Source organism: Aureobasidium melanogenum (genome assembly GCF_000721775.1).
Source record: "Aureobasidium melanogenum CBS 110374 unplaced genomic scaffold scaffold_19, whole genome shotgun sequence".
Classification (NCBI taxonomy): Eukaryota; Fungi; Ascomycota; class Dothideomycetes; order Dothideales; family Saccotheciaceae; genus Aureobasidium; species Aureobasidium melanogenum.
In genome coordinates, this window is record NW_024470071.1 from 337,446 (window position 1) to 351,058 (window position 13,613).

The following is a 13,613-nucleotide window of genomic DNA, read 5'->3' on the forward strand; positions in this document are numbered from 1 at the left end:
GCAGAAGATGATTATCGCCGGCATGACATCCCAACAGACAAATTTCAGTCCCCCATGCTTGGGAGATCGCATAGTACTAAAAGGCAACCGACTATCACGCAGACAGAGAGCGAAAAAAGCATGCACTCATTGTCGAGCTCGCAAAGTTCGCTGTGACATCAACATCCACGGATGGCCTTGCACAGTCTGCCGAGAGGATTCGTCAGAGTGCAAGATCATAGCGAGGAAACGGGTAGTACATCGCAAGAAAGCCACTCCCAGGTTTGTGAAAACAAATAGAAATCCTTTGATTTTATACTGACTGAATCGAATAGCCCGGAACAAAGCTCACAGCTTGATCAAAACTCAATGCTCTCGTGGCGAGATGACCATGAAGTAAGCTCGAATTTCGGCGTAGGATGTTGCCTGGCTTGTAGACTGACAAGTTCCAGCTCACAAGGGGTCCCAGAGACGAGATATCAATCCTGAAGGATTTTGAAGCAAAACTTGCTTCGATGTCTGTCCTCAGTACGCACAAGACACATATAGCGTTATCTCCAAGTGATGCGTTACAGCTCGAGGAAGATACATACACAGAATTACATGCTTCGAAAGAGCACCTGCACAATTCGCAGGACTGCACACAGTCGCTGTGCAATCGTGTCTGCAATGACTGGCCCTGTTCAAAGTACAGCGATACTGAGAGGGACACTCCAATCCTTAGTCCTCTCGATCGTGATCGGACTTACGACCATGAGAGTCCATATAGCGAGAAAGAACCGGGATGTTGTGTATCTGAACCAGATCAATACATGCCACTAGAAGAGATTACGTCTTGGCAAGAGTCTGGTATATGGTCCATCCTACACGGAGGGTGGCCGCGATTAGATTAGAATATCCAGAGTCAACCTGCAATGACTAGCCATTGACACCCCAATCACCCCAAAAATACGGGACGTCATCGAACGGGACGTCAAACAGACTGTCGTCGGGCAGCAAGTTCAGATTCATGATTGCTGCTTGGCTGTTGCTTCCTCTTTCGGCAGCCAAGTCCATCTGTGGCGGTAGTATATCCGAGAGGTTAAAATCAACGTTCTGCGCGGCTCTCTCCGCTTCAGATGCATGCCACATCCTGCAAATATGCAACGGGAATCCCTCGAACAAGGGTGCTTCTTCGCGGCTGAGAGATAATAGAGATCTTTTGGGAGATGTGCCAGTAGGTACCGGATGATCGAGAGCTCTCTGTATTACCTTATAAGCTCCTATAGCAGAGCGCCATCGATTAGATAGTTGTTGGAGTGATGCGAGTATGGTCTCGAGATCTTTCCGCGCGGCAGGCCAAAGCCCAGGGTATGACCGGAGCGATCGGAGTACAAGGCCAGAGATGAATGCAAAAGTTGTAAAGGTAGGTGACAGCAGACCAACCAGATTGCGGGCCAGGAAATCTTCGTAGACACCTGCCACGAAAGAGGCTGCCATAACAGCAGCTGGGCTGATATTTTCGCCTGTAGCACCTGACCTTGCCAAAATTATGATACTTGTGAAGTAAGGTACGTGTAGTTGTCGTGCCAGAAAGTCGTGAGGACGTGCTTCATAAGATCGTGTGTCGACAGAGTACTGCGCCAACATCAGTCTCGCCGGGAGCATCCGCGTCCACTTGAACAACGCGTTCAAAACTTCTGTACGTTTACTAGTTGTCATTCTTCTCCTCGCACATGTTTGCACAAGATCGCCTAATATGCAGCAAACTTCGACATAAGCAATAAACAGCTCTCCAGTTTGTGGTGCGTCAGCAAAATCATCCAAGGTCGGCATCGATACGTCCGAGTCTTCCAGATTGACAGCTCGAGGTCTACCTCTCGAAACAGAGATAAGAGAATCTCGCACCTGCAAATATCAGCGGCTACAATGATAGGACATGAGGTAGCTAGACTTACAACAAGGCTCCACCACATCCGCCGTCGAATGGCTCTTGGTGGACCTGGAGGAGGCTCTTTATGCAAGCCAATTTGATACGCCAATCCCACACCGATCTTTAGCCAGTATTCGCTGGTGTCATGAGAAACAAAAGCAGGGCCGTCCGGCGTGTACCAATGCAACATAGTAGTTGCTTTGATGACAGTCAGCTCATTTTTCTCATGTCCGATCCAGAACAATGCTTTCGCCCGCTGATAAAACTCAGCGGATGAGGCGTATTCGCAGACAGGAGGAGAAGGATTGACCCGACTCGCGGCTAGAAATATAGCCTGGGACAGAAGTAACGAGCTCTGCTGATTGTCACGGACATGTGCTTCGGATGGTTCGAGCAAAGGCATCCACGGAAAACAGTACTGCATGAAAGATTCTAATAAACTCTCATGGAGTGGCCGTGGGGGCAAAGCAAAGACATTCCAGAGCTCCAGAGTTTTCTGTTCAAGTTCAGATAGTCCTTGCTGTCGTGACTGACCATAATCGCGAGCGGAAGTTTCATCTATAGCACTGTCTCCAAAATGATGTCGTCCGATATATGTTGAGCTTCCTCCTGTGCCGGGATCCTCCTGGAGAACTGGTCGTGTGACTACAGGGCTGGCATCTGTGATGTGCGTTTCTGCCGTTAATTGCACAGTGCCATCGAAAGAAGCTCGGTGTGTATCCCAATTGTCTGGCGGCATTGAATCACCGGCCCCAGAGAGACTCTCAGGCTGCGTATTGGCTGTCTTACGCTTCTTGCGGACTCTTGGCCTACAGACTGTCAGAAAGCAACCTCGTAGATGGACCGTGTCCAAGCGCAGTGGCCGATAATTGCGAGTATGGTCTACTTACGCGCATTCGGCACCTACTGATTCACATTGCTCGCAAATACCTCCTTCACTAGGCATGCGGCATTTGATCTTCTTGCTATTGCAGCGCGCACATGCTTGGATGTATGACTCTTTGCCGGACATTATTTGATCGCAGCACAGACTCGGCGTTCCATCAAAGTTGATGTGCTTCTCTAGCTGTCTGCGGGGGCGATCAAATAGATTTCTCTGCCGAACCTCCTTCGATTTCTTGCCGAAGTTTGCCGAATCGCCGCCAGGATTCTCGCCCAGGAATGGTCAGATCTCAAAACCTGGCTGGGCAATCCTCAACGGTCACCAAGACTTTCCAAGACCATTCGTTTACGATAACTGGCCCATAACACTTAAAGCAGGACTTGGGGAAGACGAACTCGAATATAAAACTCCTTGGTGACTCAAGCAATGAACGGCAATACAATAAATCTCTGCGATGGGACCACAAATGCTGTTTAGACCCCACGAAAACGCCTAATACGCCTTCATGACAGTTTGAAGATCGATTCTGTGTGCAACCCTCAACACTTTTACTACTCCACGTAGCGCCAGCCCTTGGGAAGATTGTTTGCTTGTTCACTCTCTTCCAGCTTCTTGTTGAGCTTCTTCACATACCATTTGCACCACAAACAACCAATGATACCCATGACCGCACCAGCAATGATCACAGCACCGCCATTCTGATAGAGCGGTTCTTGCTCGCGTAGCTATATGAGATAGGTCAGTACGAAGGCATGAAGGGGCAAAGATATAGTGTTGCTTACGAAAAGATACGGTGTGAACCAGTGTGAGACCGAAGCAATGCAATTTGTGATGGCCACGACGGCTCCTCGTTTTGCCCTAGGCGTGAAAACATTGGTGGTCTCCCATGGAATATGAATCTTAAAACATAATCAGCACGAGCCTTCCAAGGATATAGCCCCTGAGAGACTTACGTTCAAGCCGATGAAAGGACCCGCACACATGAAGAACATTCCAAAGTAGCGAGCACCAGGATTGAGAGTGCTTATAACGATCGCAGTGCCAACAATGCACATCACGGTTGATCCAATGATATGGTAGCAGTGCTCTTTGTACTTGCCGGCTGACCACGAGATAGCTAGAGTTGCAAGGTAGGCGAACACGTATGGCGGTGCTTGGATCAGATACGTCATAAGTTTGGAGTAACCCAAAGTCTTGACAATCTAAACGGCATTAGTGAGGCTTGGAACTCAGACGTCAGTCAGATACTCACCGAAGGGAAGAAGTCCTTCTGAGACAATGCAACGATGAGTCCGAAGTGGAGGACTGTGAAGATCCAGGTGAAGGGATCTTTGCAAGCAAGCCAAACACCCTGCCAAGCTGAGATGTCGTCGTCTTCAGAAGTTCCACCTGAAGAGACAAGCATGCGGTACTGCGCCATCTGAGCTTGCTCCTCGGTCAACCATTTCACATTGTGGTTGTGAGGATAGTTTGGAATACAGTAGAATCCTGCCAAACCAACAAGGACACCGACGCATCCTTCGATGATGAAGAACCAGCCCCATGCGGACACGCCATGGACTCCTTCCATCGTGGTAAGGATTGCTGCTGCGAGAAGACCAGAAAAGATGTTGGACGCAATATTGCCTGCATGCCAGATTGCCATGCGGAATGGTGCCTCCTCTTTTGTATACCACGAAGAGCTCATCAAGCTGACCATCGGCAAGAAAGGGCCTTCAGCCACTCCAACTACACTCCCAGGTGAGCTCACGTAAACAAGTCGTAGGGTGATTCTGACATACCCAAGAAACGACAAAGGATGAACGACCATCCGCTTGTCATGGCAGCCATGCATGCTGTAATCGCTGACCAGATAACTACGTGGACGGGCATCTGAATCTGTGGTCTGCCTCGAGCTAGATAGACAGTGGCAGGGAGCTGTGAGATGATATATCCTAAGACTTATCAACATGAGCCCTGCACACTATAGGACGGAAGACTCACCAATGTAGAATGCACTGATTCCGAGACTGTACATCGTATCGCTCATCTCAAGATCATCTTGCATACCAGCTAAACGAGCGTTGCCGACGTTGATGCGATCAAGGTAGCCCATCAATAGCATAAGTGTAACCTGAGGATGATCAGCTATGTGACAAAGTCTTCAGAGCTTTTGAATCACGTACCACCGGCAAGAAGATCCAGTCGATCTTGCGAAGCAGTGCCTTCTCGATCTTGCGAAGCTCTTCAGGCGACTTGTCGGCAATGAGTGGATATCTAGCTAGCCACTCGATGTTGTGTTCGCTCTGAACACCAATGATCTCGAGATGCTCTGCAGAGAGGTTCTTTTTCTCAAGGCCATCTAAGGCGACGGTCTGATGGGGAGCAGCCATCGTTTGTAAGATTCAGTAGTGTAGAAGTAAGAGTCAATTGGGATGATCCGAGCTGTTGGGATGCTTTATCAACGAGAGAAGAAGGCGAGTTATATATTGGAAGCTCTTGGATCGCCCCGCATCTTGGTACCCCATGGGGAGTACTCCATGTAAGACTAGTCAGAGGATGGTTGAGGAGATGAAGTCGTTGCAAAGGCATTTCGGCGTTTCGGCGTTAGGTACCTAGAGAGGTACATTTAACGGGACTCCCTCGCCCGGAATCGCAAGCCCACGCGGCAGAAAGGTCTTGTTCGAGACATCTCTCGCAGGAGTATTCGGGATGCAAAGTTCTGCCGTACCCACGTCAAGAACAAAAAGAAGGGGAATATGGTTTATCGGCGCTCACGGTTTGCCATGAGGGGTTTTCATGCATTCCAAAGGCATACTTTGACGCCGGCACTAACCGCGCCAGGAAGAGAACGTTGCAGATGTTCAAGTAGTCTCTGTATGATGAAAGATGTCCCAAGTGATGACAATAGTGACTTCTGCTCAGAGGCGTGTCTTGGCCTGAGAGTGATAGTGTTTCCAGATTCCAATCACGAAACTGATACCGTATCGACAAGGTGCTGGAGAAGTTCATGATGGGTATATCTGCCTACATCTCTCAAGCACAGAGACTAGGTCTGATGACCCTTTTATAGCTTGTGGTAAGCTATCGTGTCCAACAAGACAAGCGATGCAGCCTGTTTGCGAGTCTCAGGTCATTTCGCCCTACTGAAAGCGTTATTTCATTGTAACTCTCATCATGTATCAGAAGCTGTTCAGGTTGGAGACTTATGGTGTCGAGTTCAAGACATCTGGGGTGTGGATGTTGTGCTTCTCCTTCGTTCTTGAAGAGAAGTTGCACAGGTGGTCATCGTTGCCCCACCGAGCCAAGCACATTGGCTCGGTGCAATTTGTATTCTGCCATGGCTAGGAACATTCTTATTCTAGCCATGATCAAAGCGAGCGATCAACATGTTTTGCAAGTAGTCCGTGTGCTTGACAGCTGGCACCATGTATATCAGCATCAATGTCAACTTCAGGACAAGTCATACTTTTTTCAGCGCGCGCTTCACCTTGCATTCTCTTTCGCGCCCAAATCTGGATCCTAGGGATATCAACTGTGATGGTTTGCATGATGTCTCTTCCATTTTCTTGCATGCTCCTCTAGTGCTTCCACCAACATCTAGCGAAGCACCGCTTCTTTCTCATGCTAGAGCACTTGCTCGACCATATGACAACAGAACATTTGCAAAATCGAGAATGCGCTGAAAATCTTTCCACTCACCAAATGACAGCTTCAAACTCAGTTTTGCGTACGCATAAGACTTACCGGAGGATTCTGATACATGCCAGCACATATGACGATATCGATGGGCTGCTCAAAGGTCTTAATGTCGCTTGCATTGTGTCTGCGGCGCGGAGGACTGGTCTCATGGGCTCTCGAGAATGGCGCAAGACCAGACGATCCAATGCTTACTGATCCATATCGATGTCCCCCGTTGCTCGACACCGTAGCCCGCAGAGGCTCTGTGGTCTCATTCAAATTACCTCAATCTAAAGGAGCCAGGCGCGGGCTTCGAACTCTCCACTCTGCTGTAGATACTGCTTTTGATGTCAGTGAATCACGAATAGAGATGGTCAGAAATCTTGTTGATGATCTCAACCTCATCGTGAATGCTCTTGACGGCCCAGAAGAGTCCCAAACCGCTGGGGTACTCCACTCTGTTAGGCAGCAAGGCGGTCAGGCGGCGGCAATGAGAATGTCGTTCGCTTCTTGTTGGAAAAGGGAGCTGACCCGAGAATACGAAGGACTGTTCATCGCAGTGCAACAGAGTTAGCAGAGTTCTAACACAACCAAGGAGTTTTAGCTCTGTTACAAGATTGGGAAGCGGACCATTAAAATGAGAGACACAATATGATTCATCTGCTTTAGCTACGATTCTGGTCTGCTCTTGGTACCTATTGCCAAATGAACCAATTTTGAGACTTCATAGGTAGAGGGTGTGTCTGCGCCCGTTGAAATAGCGTGCCGCTTGCAGACTGCCTGTTTTGCTCTTGGTAAAATCTGCGGTCTTCTGTGACCCTTGAACATGCAGACGCGTCGATGTGTGCGCTCTCCAACGGCTCTGAAAACATCCTGTAGAAGCTGGACTCTGCCTGGATAATGACATCAAGTGCGTGAATCCGAACTTAGACAATGGTCCAGCAGATTTTTTGGTGCAGCCAAGAAGTAGGCGGTAACAGTCACCGGATGAAACATTGATCCTTGAGGATTTACTGCGCCATGTAGATCAGCAATAAGCCTGGCTCATTTGTCTGTGCTAGATTCATCAGAAAGTGCGAGGCCAGGCTGAGCAGAAAGATCATCACGAAGGATTTCGAAGGAATGTAACAGCAGTCTTGGCTGGAGCGCCTTACGCGCGCAGTCGCAGTCAGTTGCCAATCCTTGTCTAAGTTTATTTCCGTACACCTCAGCCTTGTGGTCGAGGCGCTTATAAGAAGATCGTTGCTCCTTCGTGTTCACAATTCAGCATTTGCTCGTAAGCAATCTTTCCAGACTGCCGCAAAATTATCAAATCCGGCTCATCAAAGACATAAACTCTGCATTTCTACTGCAGCTCATCTCAGCAACAACAACCACGCAAGACCTGTCAGCAAGGCCATCCTAAGCACGATAACATCAGCTACATACCAGCTCCCAGACACTTCATCAGCAACTGACACAATGTCCAAATCCGAAGTCCCACCTCCATACCCAACAGCCACACCTGTCGTTGAACACGTTACACCACTCGGCTCACTTGGAGCCTCATCAGCAAGGGTCGACTGTCCTGTCTGCAAACAGACAACATCAACAAGAACACAAAAAAAGGTCGGAGACAGAGCATACATCTGGGGCGCTGTCTTGTGTGTGCTGACCGGCTGCCTGTGCTGGATCCCATGTTGTATGGATGAGTGCAAAGATACAGAGCATACTTGTAGCAACTGCGGACGTCCTCTAGCCACGGCTGCCGCGAATGGAGGTGTCAAGATTGCGCCTAGTGCTGCGACTGTGCCATCTCAATACGAGAGAAGAAACGAGACCATGACAGCAACAGCTGCACCCTGAAAGCTGCAGGGATTCATGATGTCAAGCACATTGGCTAGAAAACGAAGAGCGAGATGCTGGACATTCTCTTTGATTGATGGTGTTTTACGAACGGAGTTTGGATGGTCAGAATGATAGCTTGAGCCTTTGGGTGCTTCGATGTGGTTCAAGTCGGTGGGATAACCAAGTTGGTGAAATAACCAGATTTGTTGGTCTTGGAATTAGCTTTGGAAAGGAGAGAGATATTGAATCACTGCAAATATGATCTTCAGGTCAATTCTTCATGGACATCGTCAGCTTTTGTGGTCGGGACAATCTTCCCTACAGAGTCTCTGTCCGTGCCTAACACCCAAACGCATGCTCCATGTAGCCTCTCTCCAGTAGGAAGAGTATTCTCGTCTTGGGTAGCGGAAAGCAGGTGCGAAGTCGTCACGTTGAGTTGTGCTTTCTCTATACAGCCTGGCTTACTAAGTTGAGCGGCCCGTACCGACGAACAGCCCTCGTTTCGTGGCTGTTGCTAACACTGTGCGAACGTTCAGAACGACCTCTTTCTTGCAAAACACGAGAGCGGACCATTTTTTCCTATTAAATAACCACAACCACAACCATGTCATCGTCAAAAGAAGCACAAGAACAATTGAAGCGTGAAGGCGAAGGTGCCCTCTCTACGTCTGAGTACTGGGACAAGCGCTACGCACAAGCTGATGGCGAAAATGCGACACATGAATGGTTTCGCTCCTTCTCAGCTTTGCTGCCGTTCTTGCAAACACATCTTTTCGATGCTCGACCTGTAGACCAGAAGCCCAGAATTCTGCATTTGGGTAGTGGTGATAGCGTAAGTTAGATTAGGAATTCGTTGAGTGGGTGGCGCTGATCAAAGATTAGACAATCCCTTATGATCTCTCAGCACGAGGATATAAAGATCAGCTCTGCGTGGACTTCTCACACAAGGTTGTTGAAGTTATGTCAGCCAAGGTCGACGACGGTGTAACATGGGCTTGGGCCGATATCCGTGATATGCCTCAACATAGCAGCAACAGCATCGATGTTGCGTTTGACAAGGGAACGATGGATGCTATGATTCACGGCAGTCCTTGGTCTCCTCCTGACGACGTGAAGGACAATACCTCACGCTATCTGACAGAGGTCGGCGACCACGTTTACGCACGTCAGAGACAAAAATGCTGACCAATGGCAGGTGCATCGCATCTTGAAAGACGATGGAGTATTCCTCTATATTACATTCCGACAACCGCATTTCATTCGTCCATTGCTGAGTGTCAACAACCTATGGAGTCTGAAGATGGAGACACTATCAGCTGGCGAGAGCTCCTTCGATTACTATGGCTGGATTCTCACCAAGAACGCCGCTGCATCCGCATAAGGGTGAACGGGATACCGATATGCAGTTCACTTTTTCAGACCTCGCCATCGTCCCTTTGTGACACAAAGACACAGCTCTACGAGAGGACGAAACTCGACGATAGACACTGGTCGTAAATCTGCTGAATTCTGTGCAGCTTGACAATCATGGACCCGAGGACACTACAACTCGATGCAGCCGCGAACAACCAGCCATACAGACATCAAGCCAAGAAACATGTTCACAGGATGCATCCAATCAGAGGCGCTAGAGAATGATCTCGATGCTCAGCTGGTGTTTACGACTTGTCCAGCAGGAGCGCTTATCTACAATAAATCGGCTGTAGAGTGAGGCACATGTGGCATATATCTTGATCACAATACGAACACAAAATACGCATAGAAAGAGAGAAAACATCTAGAATGAAAAAAAAAAAAAAGAAAAGAAAAACAGTACTTATTCCAAGTATCAACCCCCCAAACGCCCAGCCCAATCGTTACCAGCGATCCACCTTCTCACAAGTAAGAATCACACTTCTAGACCCAAGCAGCTCTCAGCAGCTCGAATAGAACAGCAAGAGTAAGAGAAGTCAAAGCCCTATAAAGACCGCCAAAGAAGCTAAAGTGTGTATCAAAGCAGCTCCAGAGGATGAGTTTGAATGTGAGAAGTAAGAAAATGAGGTAGATGATGAACATACGGAGGATAGTCATTGTGAGCTTGTGAGTGCTTGGAGATTGGAGATTGGCTTGGGGAATCGGTTGAAGCTGGCAGGGTTGATGGATGGTTAGATATTAATGAGTGAACGTTACGCAGAAGACAAAGGGGATATGTTGAAACACAATGGGTTTCTCAAGTCTTGAGAGAAGATGGAAGAACGAACAGGTCCGAACAATGGATAAAGACTATGTCTCAAAGAAGGTGCATCCCTACACGCTCTTCTGTAAATTCGCAAACTCCAATACTGATCACTCACTTTCACTCCGCTGTCCGCCTCCACCCTCCTCTATCCCTACCTCTATCAAGCTAGTTCAATCCCGAGTTCAGAGATCGGCCTGTTGTACTTGGTTCTTTCTGTGTTCGTTATTTGCTTGGTCAGGGGTTGGATCAGTGGGCGTGACTTGGAGAGACAGAAGTGATCGATTCGACTTGACGCATGGTGTCTTTCGACTCGTCTGATGGATAGGAGCGTGCAAGATGCAGGCAAGGGATGTCTTAGATTCTTGAATCTATACATGAGTCTGACCTTCCTGTTGTCGGTCTATTCTTTTCGCCTTGAAGAAAGACGATGATCAGACTTCCAAGCCGTCTGTCTCAGCCTGGTGTCTATCAACTTCAGTGCCGGCGACACCATAAACACGTATAGGCACAGAGACTTCGAATGTCTCCGCGACTAGTCGTTCTTTTGCGATCCTCACAACACCTCTTTCATCTCTTCCAACTTCTTCCAACAGATCATTTTCTCTTGCTTCTGCCAACGCAGACTCTTCTTCCGTGCCATTGGTCTCACTCTCTTCGATGGCCAGTCCACTAGCTACCTTTGGTCGTACTCGGGAGGTCACAAACTCGACTCTTACTCTCCAGTCCAACTGGACACCTGTAGTCTCAAATGTAGGTGTGGCTGTGGTAGGGATTTCAAGTCTGAAAGACACCTTCCGAGCGAAAAGCACGTTCTCACTGACATGTGCATGGGTCTTCCTTGTTGCTCGCTGGACGGAAGATGATGATCGCAGTGCCAGACTCGGATCCACACGTTCAGTCGTTTCTAGCCAGACGTTGATTCCGTAACTAGGGATCTGGTCTGTCACTGATTCGATCTCTGGTGTTGTCTGGGTAAAGTCGATGATACCCGTGATAATCTCGCCCAAGCGGTAGGCCGGTCGTACGATCGTTATTATGGCGACGAGCTGACCACCACGAGCGATCGTAAAGCGATTGCTTGATTGGGTTATATGGTCTGACGATCCCGAAGAGATATTTGACCTCAGGATAGCCATATCTATCGCTTCTTTCATGCTATTTGGTGTTATGTCTTCGAGCGAAGATCTACGCCGCGACGGCTTTTCAGCAGTCGGCGAGAGTAGTGCACCAGATTCAGAGTGAGGATGTGCTAACAGCTGATTCGTGTATGACAGAAAGTCTTCCAACAGGGAAGACGACCCTCTTCGTTCTGATGGCGACTTTGCTGAAGGGAATTGTGGCTTTGATCCACTTATAGCAATACTTTGGCTTCTAGCCTTGTCACTCAGTAATACGTAAGGTGACATCAAGTCATGGCCCAGAGTTTCTCCCCGAGCTAAGAACGTCAGCATAATAACGGAGATAGAGGTAAAGACAACTTACTATTAACACTGCCAAGCACACGGAAGGGAATCTCTATGTGCTTGACCTGCTGTTTGCCCCCAGGCCTTTGAATGCCTAGAGTCAGATGATACTGCACTTTGATAGCTCGTCCTTTGTGAGAGGGTGGCAGTCCTCGTGGTAGGCGAAAGCGATATGAATAGCTCTTGGTCTCGCCTGGAGCAAGCCGAAGATCGACGAAGAGGATAGATTGAGGTGTGCTGAGCAGTGGGATGGTTTTTGAGCTTGCAACACTTCGCATCTCCTTGATACTGCTCATTTCACCACCACCCAGGAGACCACCTAGACTTTCGCCTATGTTGCTCCAACCAAAGCCGAACATACGACTCTCTCGCTTTGACTTTTCGACGCCTACGACACCACCACCGCCTTGACCGCCCACAACACCTTTTCTCTTGACGTCCTCAAAAGGGGCTTGGTTGACTAGTGAGCCATCAAGAATGAAAGAACCCATGGTCTGAATGTATCCCATCATTAAGGTTTCTGGCTCTTTGCTTCTAGGCATGCTAGTTGGTGCAACTTGGTGATTGCGTCCGTTGATTGGTTTGGGAAGGATCCGGCTGGGCGGTGGTAGAGCCGCGTCTGAAGAGACAGTCTCGGATGAGTGATTTGTAAGTGAATAGAAGTCGCTGCTTGTGCGAGGAGTGTCGTTGGCACCAGACTCGGATATGATGCGTGAGAGCGGGTTCGCATGCGAGGGCGATACATCTGGAAGCTTCGGAGAGGGGAGATGAGGAGGTCGTTGATGTGGAGCAGGACTTCGTGGAGGGAATTGAAACTCGGGCATAGGAGAGCGGCCGAGCGCGGGAGAGGCCCTTCGTGAAGCACCAGGAGATTCGAGAGGAAAGGAGAACTCGGGAGGAGGAAAAGAGGCAGATGAAGCGGATGGGTATCGCGAAGGCGGAGGCATGATGTTGGAGGCAGAAGGAGGTCTCTGAGGAGAGTTATTTGCTGCAGAAGGATGTTGAGCAGTGGTAGGCGAAGGGAAATTGAAAGCAGGAGTGCCGGGGGCAGTACGGATGCCCGAAGTACGACGGGTCAAGGGCGGGTGGTGGTCTTGTAGCGGCGATGGGTTTCGATACGAGCTGAAAGACAAGGATGGAGCCTGGTACGAAGGTGTGCGCGATAAGACCTGCATACTGGCCGAACGACCATGGCCACGAGCAGGAGGACGACGCGAGTTCATGGAATTGGTCGTGGCAGCTTTGTCGCTGCCCATGGACATGATCGACAGAGAGCGGCCATGAGTCTGGACATGGCGCGCACTTGTCGAAGTGGTATTGCTGGCAGCATGGCTGGGCACTCTAGCATGGGCGCTCGTTGGCGGAGGATAGACGGTCAAGGAGAGAGTAGGTCGATGTGACGGCGTCCTCGAGCCGGCGACCGAGGGAGCGACAGAGGGAGCAGTCGATAGCTGCTGGGTCGAGTGTGTTACGGTGCGCTGTCTTTGGGCAGGTTTGTGACGGGAGGTCGTCGTCTTGTCGTCAGGAGCTTGCTGGTCGTCGTCGTCGTCGCAGGTGTTTTTGAAGCTGATGATGCATTCAATCTCCTCGCCAGCAAAGACGCTGCTCTCCTTCCACTGCACATAGGCGCGCACGTTGCTCCGGGTCGCCATGCTTCATGTTGCTGCGCTG

The 13,613-nt window shown here is 49.3% G+C and overlaps 6 protein-coding genes across 6 annotated transcripts; 3 read left to right on the forward strand and 3 right to left on the reverse strand.

Moving 5' to 3' along the window:
* Positions 1–897: 897 nt before the first annotated feature.
* M437DRAFT_54096 (uncharacterized protein) lies at positions 898–2,630 on the reverse strand (the record flags this gene model as incomplete). Its single annotated transcript, XM_041022633.1, has 2 exons — positions 898–1,866; positions 1,917–2,630. 2 exons carry the CDS (start codon positions 2,628–2,630, stop codon positions 898–900), a joined length of 1,683 nt encoding a protein of 560 aa, XP_040877600.1.
* Positions 2,631–3,325: 695 nt separating this feature from the next.
* M437DRAFT_77288 (MFS general substrate transporter) lies at positions 3,326–5,146 on the reverse strand (the record flags this gene model as incomplete). Its single annotated transcript, XM_041026778.1, has 7 exons — positions 3,326–3,499; positions 3,557–3,673; positions 3,728–3,976; positions 4,027–4,502; positions 4,556–4,708; positions 4,758–4,887; positions 4,940–5,146. The coding sequence occupies 7 exons, from the start codon at positions 5,144–5,146 to the stop codon at positions 3,326–3,328; spliced, it is 1,506 nt and encodes a 501-aa protein (XP_040877601.1).
* A 1,394-nt stretch (positions 5,147–6,540) lies between these two features.
* On the forward strand, positions 6,541–7,008 carry M437DRAFT_68116 (uncharacterized protein; the record flags this gene model as incomplete). The annotated part of the gene is made up of 1 exon (XM_041025058.1): positions 6,541–7,008. One exon carries the CDS (start codon positions 6,541–6,543, stop codon positions 7,006–7,008), a length of 468 nt encoding a protein of 155 aa, XP_040877602.1.
* Positions 7,009–7,952: 944 nt separating this feature from the next.
* On the forward strand, positions 7,953–8,237 carry M437DRAFT_10438 (uncharacterized protein; the record flags this gene model as incomplete). Its single annotated transcript, XM_041018566.1, has 1 exon — positions 7,953–8,237. A coding segment is annotated over one exon (285 nt), but the record flags the coding sequence as incomplete, so codon positions are not given.
* Positions 8,238–8,865: 628 nt separating this feature from the next.
* On the forward strand, positions 8,866–9,642 carry M437DRAFT_68118 (uncharacterized protein; the record flags this gene model as incomplete). Its single annotated transcript, XM_041025059.1, has 3 exons — positions 8,866–9,093; positions 9,144–9,404; positions 9,457–9,642. The coding sequence occupies 3 exons, from the start codon at positions 8,866–8,868 to the stop codon at positions 9,640–9,642; spliced, it is 675 nt and encodes a 224-aa protein (XP_040877604.1).
* A 1,325-nt stretch (positions 9,643–10,967) lies between these two features.
* Positions 10,968–13,582, reverse strand: M437DRAFT_11832 (Rgp1-domain-containing protein; the record flags this gene model as incomplete). Its single annotated transcript, XM_041018632.1, has 4 exons — positions 10,968–11,102; positions 11,157–11,914; positions 11,962–12,737; positions 12,834–13,582. Coding segments are annotated over 4 exons (2,418 nt in total), but the record flags the coding sequence as incomplete, so codon positions are not given.
* Positions 13,583–13,613: the final 31 nt, after the last annotated feature.